Source organism: Uloborus diversus, chromosome 1, assembly GCF_026930045.1.
Source record: "Uloborus diversus isolate 005 chromosome 1, Udiv.v.3.1, whole genome shotgun sequence".
Taxonomy (NCBI): Eukaryota; Metazoa; Arthropoda; class Arachnida; order Araneae; family Uloboridae; genus Uloborus; species Uloborus diversus.
This window is the reverse complement of record NC_072731.1, coordinates 238,975,519-238,988,312: the sequence shown is the minus strand read 5'-3', so window position 1 is coordinate 238,988,312 and position 12,794 is coordinate 238,975,519. Positions and strand designations below refer to the sequence as shown.

The following is a 12,794-nucleotide window of genomic DNA, read 5'->3' as shown; positions in this document are numbered from 1 at the left end:
ACAAAGAAAAATGAAAAAGATCAAATTAAGGCAGCCAAAGTGATAATTCAAAAAGAATTCAAGAATAAAATGGGATTGCTGGTTGACGTACCTAAAGTTGGCTATGGAAACACGTCTCGTAGATTTTTTGGTGACGTGAATGAAGCAGCTGCCATTACAGGGATAGATTTAGAACTAATTCTCCGATTTAAAATAATATTGGAGGTGATATCTTCGGGTTTCGACACAAATGTGGAGCAATTTGGCATGTATACCATGGATACTGCGAAGTATTATGTAAATTTGTATGCCTGGCAAACTATGTCACCAACAGTCCACAAGATACTAGTTCATGCTCCGAGTATTATATCGCATGCCTTGTTACCAATCGGTCAGTTGTCCGAAGAGGCCGCAGAAGCCAGAAACAAGCATTTTCGGCAGTACAGAGAAAAATTCACCAGAAAAATTTCCAGAAAGGATTGTAACGAAGACGTTTTAAATAGACTCTTGTTAACTTCTGATCCATATTTGAGTAGCGTTAGATCATCTAACATGAAGAGAAAAAGGCAAACGATATCGAAGGAAGCCATAAAATTTTTAAAATCTTTTTGTTTTGAAGATAGTGATACTGATGACAAAAGTTTGTAGACTTTCATCACCATCATCTCATGTACGTGTAAAACAGCAAAACTATAATTAATTTGCTCTGCTTTAATTTTTTGTACATTTCACTGTGTCGAATGTCTGTTTAACAGTTAGTAAATATGTACTTCAACATTGTTAAATTGTTTGGTTTCCTTTTACATATCTAAGCCAGTTAATAATCGGTATAACTTTTATGGGTTGCGTTTGAGCAAGCAAAATTAAGAGTATACATATAACTTGCCCGAGTTTATTATTAGCAACCATTTTTTAGTGAAAAACTAGCAGAATAATCATTATATTTGGAAAATTTGATTTATGGCCAGCTTTTTGGCTCAAATGCCCCACTGTGCGACGTGAGCAGCAATACTGCGATAGGGTAAACCGCAATCCTGGTAGGCTACAATTCGACCGCTATCAAAGGCAGAAACGTGGTGGTACGCATTTCTTCTTTTTGCACGAGGCATCACAACAGTTTTCCATCACTCAACAACGTACAAATTGAATCTGCACGTGGGAAATTGACTGTACAATTTCCTAATTTAAACGCTACAAACACATTGTAGGTGTCGCTGCAGGCGCTTGCGTTGTCTGAATGCGCTGAAAAGCTAATTATTTGCATATCACATCATCTTCTTTCTCCCTGTCGTTTAAGTGTCATGTCTGTACCATGTTGCCTTCTTGGTGAATCGATTTTAATGCCAGTATCGTGTATATAACTTAAGTTTTCATCTGTTTTTTAGACACCAACTTCTGAACATTTGACTACGAATTTGCTACAGTCCTTCTTAAATCCGAATGGAAATGATCGCTTGTTTTGGAAATTTCCAGAGCATAGATTTCCATTCGTAGCAATGAATATAGCAACGAGCCACATGGACCAGCTTTGCAGGTTGCATATTGCCCGTAGGTTGTAGGTTGTGCCCCATAGTTCTGGGGTAAGATTTTCTTTTTTAGCTTTGTCTTTCTTTTACCTTTCTTTTTCTTTTACAATTCTTTTACCTTTGTCTTAAGGTAAGGTTCTGGGGTAAAGCTTTTTTGGGGTAAGGTTTGTAAGATATGCTTGCAAAACGTCGATCACGTTTTGCAAGCATATCGGCGGTGAAAGTACACAGCATACAAAGTCAATTTTTACGAATATTTTTATTTTACAATCGTGATGCTTTTACAATTTCCATTAATTTTCAACCTGCTATATCATTTCCTTCATTAAATAGGAATGTAACAATAGGTAAGGAGGAAAAGTGATGTGATGATAATGATAGCTAGAATATAAAAAGGTTTTAATGCTGCCCTGAAAACTTGCCATTTTTTGACATCGGAGGTTGGGTATCTTCACCATTGATATTCGTTAACACATTAACTACCGCGTCAGTCGCCAGTCACTGACACTGAACTTTTCGTTCAGGCTGCGTCAGTCCTCGGTGACTGACATGCAACTTCTCTTTCTAGTTGCGTCAGTCATTGCGACAGAGCATAAAATGTAGTAGTATGAAATTAAAAAATTATTGTTGCTAATTTCAGAATGTAATTTATCAAATACTTGAATAGATTTTGTTGAAACATTTTAAAACAAAGAAAAAAAACAGCTGTCCCTCAATAACTTCTTTCTGATTGCACGAAAGTATTGAAAGACTGGACGGAATGTCCTCATAAATGTGCATACGCGTTAATGGTGATGCTCTTGATGAGCAGAAATCAACAGCAGGAGAAGAAATACGCCTTTGCATATCAATCAGTATAATGCTTTAAAGTCTTATCACCAGTCACCACTCATTTTTAAAGAAGCAATATTTTGCCAAAAATACATTTTAATCCAACATACCTGCAAGGTTTACACCAACTGCTCTGCTGGTCTAGACCAAACCTGGCTCTGCATTTCTTGAGACTGTTGCCGTCTGTAAAAGAACGTAAGTATTTCAGTAAAATATTTGTTTACAACCATAGAAAAAAAAAGGAAAATAATTTGTTGAGGAAACCATTTTAACATGATAGAAATTGATTCATTTTATTAGGTAGACCATAGGAGTAATATTGCATTGAGGTTAAAATTTATGATCTTTAGTAATGGATATAAGTGCGATAAGAACTTCCATTCTTAGTTATTTTGTGTGGTAATGATTCGGGATGTGTTTCTGTGAAATAATTTTCCAATGAAAAATTACAGGCTTTGTAGCAAAAAAGCTGCAGTTTTTCATTAAATTTCTGTAGCAAAACAAAATTTGTGCAATAGCAATTTCAGTTTTCCATTACTGTTTTCTATCATTCATTGGGAAATAAAAGATAATTACTTCATAGGTACGTTTTATGATTTGAAAAAGATATTTTCTTCTTCAGAAAAAAAGTCGGAAACTGCCTTTTTCAGGAGGCCTGTCGGACATTTCTGCTTTTAGAAAATAACTCGAACAGCTACGCTGTCAGAGGTCAATCGCGAAACTTTTTCCTTCAAAAGTCAACCGCGAAACTACTCATTGCTGGAGTCATTCTTTGAGATACTTTTAACAATTAATTGACAACATTTTTTTCTCAAAAGTAAATAACATCCTTTTAGTGCGGCCCATATTTGAAAAAGAACACTATTCCAGTTCATAATATAGAAAAAAAATAGATTTTATTATTTTCGACTTTATAAGTAGGGTAGACCGGGGCACGTTTACGAGGATTTTTTTTTTTCAATGAATTTTCTAAATTTGATGCTTTAACTTAGGAAATTTTAGACATTGCGTTTTTTTGAAGCAGTTAATGGAGTCATAAGTGGTATATTTAGTCGTCGCTCAATTCGTGTTTTTAACCGTCAAAAAATTTATTTTCGAGTTAAAGTCGGTTGCGTAAACTTGTCCCGGACACTGGGTACGTTTACGCATATTTATTTTGAGACATAACATGATTCTGTTAGTGTTTTGAACGTAATGTCTTACCATCGTTAAAATAAAGCAAATTTATTACAAACTTAATAGTGTATAAAGAAAAAGCCGAACGGGCATGAAGACAGCACTACATGATTGTAAGCTATAAGATACGAATTTGTAACTCAATCAAAAATTAAATAGTGATTTTCAAAACTAAATAGCCTGAAAGTACTAAAATGTTTTGAGACAGTTCGGAGCAAAAAAAAAAGCGTCAGGGCATGTTTAGAAGTAAGACAAAGTAAGAACGTCGTAAAGAAGCTCAGACGTCAACGGGTAAACTTGCCCCTTGGCCAAGTTTGGATTTATTTCTAATGTGCAAAAAAAAAAAAAAAAAATTAATGAATAAATAAATAACGTTTCCGTTCATACAAATATATTATCAAAAAAGGACAAAATTCTGCTAATTTTTATGTATTTGTTCTTTCTGAACTAAGTATTATTTATTCACAATAAGCTTCAAAACGTTCAACTTAAAATTTACTTGACTTTTTAGGAAACAAATTAATCTTTCTTGCATGCTAGACCAAAGCTTGACTGATGCTCAAAGACTTGTGAGGATGTTTGCTAGGGAGCTGCATTAATATGTTATGACTGTTCGCTCTCTAGTTATAATTCGTTTTAAAAAAAGGGCACTGCGCAAACGTACCCTGGTCTACCCTATGTGCTTTAATTTATAGAAAAATATTAGAAAGTACCTTTTGGAGAGAGCGTCTGTTTCTTTCTTCCTAATTATCCCATAAAACCGCGTTTGAAATGAAAAATTCAATAGACCGGAATTCTTCAGCATTCATTTAACACTAGGAAATTAACTTTTATATAGATGCCACGACTTTCACATGATACTAAGCTATTTCTGCTGTTTATTTCTTTTCAAAGTACATCAATATTTAATGTGCATACATTGAGTTACTCCCTCAAAACAACCATTATAAAAGTATCTACTTAAAAAGTATCTAACTCATTATATTTTTATTATTTTGAAGGACCTTCACGACTAACTTTCTAAAGTGAACAGTTATGACGTCATTTTAGAAAGAGCTCAATGTAACTGCTAAGATACCTATTAGCACGTTATTTGTGTTTGATTTTCAGCCCTGACGTTTCTCTTCCGCATCAGTTATTCTAATCATTTACTATAAATCGCGCGAATTGGAGATATTTATTGCATCTCTTATCTCCTTCAAGAAAAAATAGTTTTGAAATTTCTAACTAACCAATTCCACCTAGTTGACAAGATTACAGAGAGTGCAAATATGTTAGTGAAAAGGAGATCATAGCGGTTTGATCATGCAAGATTAAATGAGATTTTTGCATTACTCATCTTAAAGTTAGGCTTTCAAAAGAGAAATATCAGGGCTGAAACTTCACAAAAATCAACATATTTAATCCTATTCATCACATTTATACACATTAAACAATAGTTGAAAAATACTTGTCTAATATTTCTTACAAACTATGTACAAGTCAAGCCAAGAAAAAGAGAAGCAAGGGTGAGGAAAGATTTAGCAAAAAGACATTCTGGAGTGAGTTTAATTTATGAGCGAAAATTAATAGCAAGAAGGAAAGGAATGGTAAAAACAAGAAGTATACAGTTTCCATGGCCTTAAAAATTGCACAAAATTGAAAGGAAGTTTCGTGGCGATGTTTGATGGAAATTGGAGCTGTTACAATCAGGGATTTTATCAGTGTAAAATTCTTTGCTTATTTTTTTTATTAAAGATGTGAGCAAACCAGTTGAACATAATTTCAAATTGTTTATTTTACTTTTAAGTGAAACGAAAATGCAAAATAATTTATAAAAAAAACAAAATCTTTTTTTTTTAAACAAATGGGCATTTAACTAAGCACAATAACTTTGTTGCATTTTGTTTTAATAGGACTTCTATGTGCATGGATTAAAAAATCAACATAAAACTTACGAAACGCAAAGTAAATCCTACCACTAAAACGTTAAGTTAGTTGCACGTTCAAATTAGTTAATTATAATTCCTAATAATTCATTAAAAAGTGGAAAAAACTATCCAACTTTTCAATAAATCAAGCTTATGTAATTACGTTTATTTATTTATTTTTTTCTTTCCAGAAGAAAAAATTAATGACAAATTTCTTTTGAAAAACCGAAATAACACTTTTGTGGAATTTGCGTTAGCAACAGCCAAAATAATGAAGTATGGGTTAAAATTTTGAAGAATCAGAACGTAATTAAAAGTAAAACATTTTTAATGTGAGAATTCTTAAACTAACTTTACATTTCAAACATTAGCCACTTAAAAAAGTATGGAAAAATAACACTCATGCTTTAATTTCTAAAAGAAGCATGCATCAACAAACAAAACAAGAAAAAAGCTGACAAACTTTGAGGCAGAAAAATAAATAAAAATAAGGCAGGCATAACACTACAAGACTGTCAACTAGGTGGAATCAAAGCGCAAGAATTTTGAAGCCAGAAGCCTGTAACAAAAGTTACTTACAGGTGGTTCGACCTACCCCTCGCTGCATGTTAGTACAAATGCAAACATTGATCAGCAACATGAAATTCAGAACATCTGATTATAGTTTTATTAGTACAGATTACAGAGCATAAATTTAAAAACATACATGAAATAATCAAACGTAAAAGAACAGAATTAATGTCCTATCCTCATACAGTAACTCCCCATTTCAAATAAGTAAAATGAACCTTTTGTTTCCGATGGCAACATAAAGAACCAAAATCTGTTAAATTGAGTATATTTTTATTTAAAATTTTTATGTAGTCTTTAAATGTACAGTCTTGAGCAAAGAAGAGACCGAAGGAACATGATTCAGTAGTTTAAATTTATTAAAATGAAAGATGTTACAGGGCTAAAGTTTAGCACTGAAAACAAGGCAAGGGGTCATTGTTTTAAGCTATTTAAATCTCAGGCTAACACGGATATTAGGAAAAATTATTATTTTAGCAGGGTAGTGAAACCTTGGAACAGCTTACCGGAAGAAGTGGTAATGAGCAAGAGAGTGGATAGTTTTAAGAGGGCCATTGATCTTCACTGGGGATTGTAAATTGACTAGGACCTGCCTAGCTGGGCCCAGAGCCTGTTGCTGGTCGTCACTTTTGTAATTGTGTTTGTAATCATAGGATTTAAATCCTCAATACAAAAAGATGCAAACTAGTTTCAAATCATGTTAAACATTGATGTAGTTTTGAGTAATGATTCACTGCTTCAGCATTTTTAAACTAACTGGTAAAACAATGCAAATAGCAGACGATTTTATAGAGAAAAAAATGTCCGCATAGATATCAGAAGAAGGATCAGAAAGTATGTACGCTAACGTATGAAATAATTGATTAATTAACGTAATTACAGCATCTCAATTCTTATATATCTCTCTCTTTGACCATTTTCTGCTTTTTAAACATACGTTCATTATCATTTTATACATCCACGTAAATAGCTCTAAATTTTTAAATTTAGCACTCGTTGTATTTTTCAACTGTGAGAAATATAATGGTGTTTTTCCTTCTCTGGACAACATTTTTTGTGATTGAAAAAGTTAAACGTTTTCCTATAAACGATGCAACATCATGCACCAATATTAATCAGCTAAAATTCTGACGAGTCTAAAAAAGTTAAATAAATTTAATAGCACGATAATCTTCTTTTACGTTACCGTATTTTAATAGAATTTTAAAACTGGAAGAAAAACAACTGAGGAACACGTTCTCTTCTGGATTAAGATTAAAAAAGCTCGATTGATCTTTGAATTTGTCTGTGAATTAAGATGTCTTTAAAATATAAATTAAGAAATAGTATATTATGAATACATTAAATTGAACATTGTTATAGAAAGTATTAAAACTTCTTGAAAAGATAAATTAAAACTTTTCTTATCAATTCGAAAAATAAATACTGAAACAGTAACGTCTTGTTACGTTACAAAGAGTTTTTCTCTCTCTTTTTTTTTCAGTAAAAGCACAAAACTGTAAGAACTGATTACATGATTCTCAATTTAAAAAAAAAGAAAGAAAAAGAAAGAAAGAGAGAAAAAGAAAAGAGAAGAAAAATAAAAAAAAATAAATAACAAATAATTTTATCGGTTAGAAACAAAGATCTCAGAAGAATACAAGAATTAACTTAGTGTATTTTATAGTAATGAAAAACGTATTATAATTTTAAAACATTATTTACATTTACAAATGCAAAATAGTACGTTCACGAAGAGCATTAAGAAAACATGAGAAAAATAACCGTCATATATCAAACAATTACGAGCAAAATTTCTATCAAACTGTAAATCAACACATTGTGACAAGGTGAACATAATTCCGAATTATGCAAGGATTTCGCAAAAAAACTAACAATAAAGTTCCATTTTTAAGTATCACAGATTAGCGCGAAGCGAAAAAAAGAGGAAAATAAATTCTCTACTTTACTCCAACTTTCAAATTTTTCTCAAGAATTTTTGTAATATAGGCCCATTAGGATATCATAAACTTACCCTATAAAATCCAGTGACTGTTTAATAAACACGCAACTTTGCATAAGGTTTGACAAATAACGTTGAATGGGGGTATATTTTTGAAGACTTTTACCGAGCTGAAATTACTTTGAGCATTTGAGAGTCGTAATCAAAGTTTTTTTTTTCTTCTTCTTTCTAATGGGACTGCGTTAGAGGCACAACAGTTTGCAGACCTAGAGCGGTTCCCGATAAAGCATCCATTCTTTCATGTGGTACCACCATCGACGGACGCCATTACAACGAGAATTTTGAAGTCTAGTTTTCCCACTAGGTGGAGACAAGTGGGCACTCTTTGACACGAAAATACACTAGTAATTTTATTTTGCCAAGAGCACTCCAAGCCAAAAGAGCGTTCGAGGGATCTTTTGTATGACGCATACGACATGGATGCCGTCGATTTTCTGCAGCTTGAAAAATCCACCGACTAGTGCCAAATTCGAACCTGAGCCTTTGGGCATCGGAGAACAGCGTCTAACCACTACACCACTCGGTCGGTAGAGTTGTTCAGCCAACACCGATTTTCCTGACAAGAGATCTGCCGAATCGGCAAATGCTGTGACTGAGCACTGAGCAGGTTCTGCCTTTTAGGACTTAATTGTAGGTCTCTGGTGCGCAAATATCATTTAACCTACATTTATCATTTTACGACATATAATCGTTATACAGGCGATGGTTAAAAATGCGAGAAAATAGCAAATTCTAAAATGAGCAGGAAAATCAAATCAAATCATGACCTTACATTACATCATAAAGCACATCAAACTTCAACAAAAGTGAATGCAAAATCTGGCTCTGATAAGTTAGCATCCGATAAGCTGAAACGATTCTATTTGTAAAAAATAAGGGTAGGAAAAGACGGTATGTGTTGCCAAAACGACTATTAGCATCGGGTCAATAAAAGGTTTTTTTCCCCTCTTTCAACCCAAATCTAAATCGGCTTGTCCAAGTTCAAGCGTCTTTTTATCAGAGGCAGACTATACATACAGTTTTGATAGTTCAGCAGCAATTACGAAGCTTTTGAATGTCGAAGTTGCATTACCTCCGTCCTGGCTCCTGTCCTTTTTCCGTTTCTTCTTTTTGACTTGAAGAGCGTAATTGTCACGTGCACTCCACCCCGGGTATAATTGCATGTGCAGTTGACGCTCCTTTCGAGCCATTTCGTAGTATTTGGCTTGTTCTTCCCGAGAAAGACTGTGCCACTAAAATAGAATAAATACAATTAAACCTTTTCTTTCGAAATAGAGGGTGTTTCTGAGCTCGAGGGCAAAGCTTTAAGGGATGATTGTACACATCAGAACAAACAGTAAAGTCAAAAATAATTGTTTCATATGTCTTCCGAAGGAGATAGGCGCCATCAAAGTTTAGGGTCCAAAATTTCAAATGATCATGAAAAACGGAAAAATTGGTCGATTCGTTTGCGGTTTTCGCTAAAATTATTCTTTGTATCAGTATTTTCTTGAAGATAAATTTGGAAGATGTTGCTCAAAAATGTCGATAGAGGGCGCTTTAGACTTTGGAGTAACGAACGACTATTTTTCACCGCTATTTTTGAATATCATTAAATGTTTTCTAATGCTTGGACTGAAACTTAAATTTTCAGCTCAAAATGAGAATCATTAGGCATGATTAAGTAGCAAAAACTGAACTGAGCTCAGAAGTTGAAATACACTCTGTCACAAAAAAAAAAAAAAAAAAAATTACATTTACCCAAAGGGAAACGAGCGATCTTCACGAAACATGAAAAATGCATGTGGACCTATGAAAAAAAAAAGGGAAATGATTACAAATTCAGAACAAAAGATTGTTTTACAGGGTTCATACGCTCTGGGAAAACGGGGAAAACCTGGAATTGTCAGGGAAAATGACATAGTTAAAAATGTCAGGGACAGGGAAAAAACAGGGATTTTTTTAATTTTGCCCCCCAAAATTTTTTTCCAATTTTTTTTTCCATGTAATTTTGTTACATGAGATCTAATCTTCGTTTTTATCAATGTTTCCTGAAGCAAATTGTAAAAATTTTAAGGCAAAATGACGCTGGCAATAAAAAAAGTGGCGACCCAAAAAAAAAAAAAACTTCCGCAATCGCCATTTTTGGCCCTCAAGAGTTCCCAAGAAAAGAGAGACAAAAATCTCCTCGGGTAAAAAGGAATTATGCACAAATTCAACAGGAGAGAAGACAATGCTTCGGAAGCACAAGCCTGAGGATGGGGAAGGTCGATCGAGGAAAATCGTATTTTTGATCGGAAAGTCCTTTCAGCTACACGCGGAACGTAGTCGCCACGTTTGGTCATTCACAAGATAGAAATACCTAGACACAATGAGTAAATGTTTAAGCTTCCAAAAACAAAGCGGAATTGGATGTTTTATTTAACTGCAAACAAATGAAAACGACGCAAAATGTGCTGCAAATTGTTTTTCTTTTTAATTACTTATTTTTTATTTAATTATTTATTTATTATTACTTTTTATTTATTTATTTATTTATTTATTTTTTTTTTTTTTTTTTTTGAGAAATGAAATATTTCGTAAATAAAATTTTATGTTATCCTTATTGCCTTGGACGCAAATGTGCTAAAAATTTTCCAACTGAAATGTAGTTTCATGAAGATTTATTATTTTAAAATTGTTTTCATGCTAGAAATTCAAAAAACTATTTCTTATTGTTTGGCTTAGCCACCATATTTCGTCATTCCCAAGATGGAAGTACACAAGACTTTTTAAGTGCCTGTTTCCGAAAATGGCATTGGATGTTTATCGCAATGCAAACTATTGAAAACAACGCAAATTGTTCCTTTTTTTCTCGGATAAATCGTAATTATTTTCTGGAAAAATGCAGAATTTTATCTTCAGATTTTTTTTTTATTATTATTCTAATTGATTTAGATGCTTTTGTGCTAAAAATTGACTGTTTTGTCTTTATTGCAGTTCTTTAAGGATGATTAATTATTTACAACTACATTTGTGTTATACCATTCAAAAATCTACTGATTATCTTAAATTCTTCACTTAGTCGCCATTATTTGGTCATTTGCAAGATAGAAGTAGACGTAAATTTCCAAAAATAAAATTAGATGTTTATCTCTATTGAAAGTAACATAAAACGTGCAACCAATTATAAATTTTAAAAAAATTAATTATTTTCTAGAAAATATTTTTTTTTTTTAATTTTAAGCAAGCACCCATTAATGTGTGGAAGAAAAAAAAATGATGATGATCGGCTTCGGTCTATGATCGGCGAATGTTGATTTTTGTTATTATGCATTATACGGTATCCCGATCAATACAACAAGTTAATCATATTCATAGTGTAAAATAGCTTTGTCTTTTGCTCAATATGTTTGGTGTACTAATAAGAAACTAAAAAGAAGTATTGTGAACCAAAAGCGGAGGCTAAAAGATTGCTGCATGGTTACAGCAAAACGCTAACATTACACACGACACATGGCATCGAAGAAACGCTGAAATAAGTTGAAAGTACTTTATTTTCAACGATTTTCCATTTATTTACTAAATGAAAATAATTTTGAACAAAACGTAAAAAAGTAATATTAAATAATAATTTTGAAAGAGGAAAAAAAAGGGGGGGGGGGGGGGAAATCCAAGATTTTTTTTTTTTTAATTGAAGAGGATAAGTTTTAGTTCTTCCGCATTGGGGCTACTTTAAATTATTTTAATTATTTTGAAAACATTGTTAGTTAAACTTAATTTTGAATGAAGCGAGTAACTTGGAATGTTTTCCGATAAAATTCAGTAACCTTCCTGAAGTTGTCCTGGATTCTTTTTGAAGAGTTTTGAGCCAATTGTGTCTTTGAAACCAAATAACTTAGGAAAGTTATATTTAATCCCTTGGCACATCCCTTCCTGACTTACTAAGAGAGCTCCAATTGCATTATTGCAAACATGGCCAAAGCTGAGACAGAATTGCAAGTAAGTATCAAGAATCTAACTCAACAAGGAAAAGCTCTGCATTCGCGCAACTTGTAGCAATTCAGGAAACTTTTTGACGACAATACCAGATTTTCGCAGGAAGTGGATGAAAATCTGCGAATGCCCGAAAAGTTCCATATAAATAATCAGTGACGTTTCCTAATGTTTTTACAGTGTAACTCAATCTAACCTTCCAAAACCAGGAACTACAAGCGTCTCTTCTTATAAATTCTCTTTTTGTACAAAAAATATCGATTTATTGTTTACAATTTAAAAACGTCTAACTGCAATAGTTTACTCCATCAAAAATAAGGCGTCGAAGGAAAAAAAGCAGTACAGAGAAATATATTTTATTTTTTACAACAAAAAATGCATAACTGAATTTGAGAAAAAATTTCAAACGAAGTTCATACACTAAAATATAGATTTTTAGTCAATACAAATAAATAATACAATAAATGTTTGCGCTAATAGAACAAAATTTTGAAATGTAATTCCGAAAAATAAAAAAAAGGAAAAAAGAAAATAGAAGAAAAAATGTACGTATCAATCAAATAATTAATTAAAAGAAAGATTTTTTTTTTCCTGAAACGAAGCAAAACAACTTTTCTAGACATTATTATTCAAATTAGTTGTTTGTAAGACAACTTAGGATGTACATCTACCAATGGGGTGGTTTCCTTCAGTCAAAAGTACTACTTTTAGTCATTGAAATGGATAGAATGAGCGAAAAAAAATAATATGGACTCAGAAAATACTTTCATTTTCCCAACAGTTTTTTTTTTTAATTAATTTTTTAAACTGTCCGATTTTTCAAACAAAGCGTGGTCTTGATGATGT

The 12,794-nt window shown here is 32.5% G+C and overlaps 1 protein-coding gene across 1 annotated transcript in view; it reads right to left on the bottom strand.

Annotated features, from left to right (window-relative positions):
• Positions 1–12,794, bottom strand: part of LOC129225971 (protein pangolin, isoforms A/H/I/S-like) — a 238,450-nt gene that overhangs the window by 5,325 nt on the left and 220,331 nt on the right. The window contains exons 8-9 of the mRNA XM_054860544.1: positions 9,067–9,226; positions 2,447–2,519 (exon numbers count right to left, since the gene is read on the bottom strand). Of these exons, the coding sequence (XP_054716519.1) occupies positions 2,447–2,519; positions 9,067–9,226 (233 nt within the window). The remainder of the gene's footprint in view (positions 1–2,446; positions 2,520–9,066; positions 9,227–12,794) is intronic.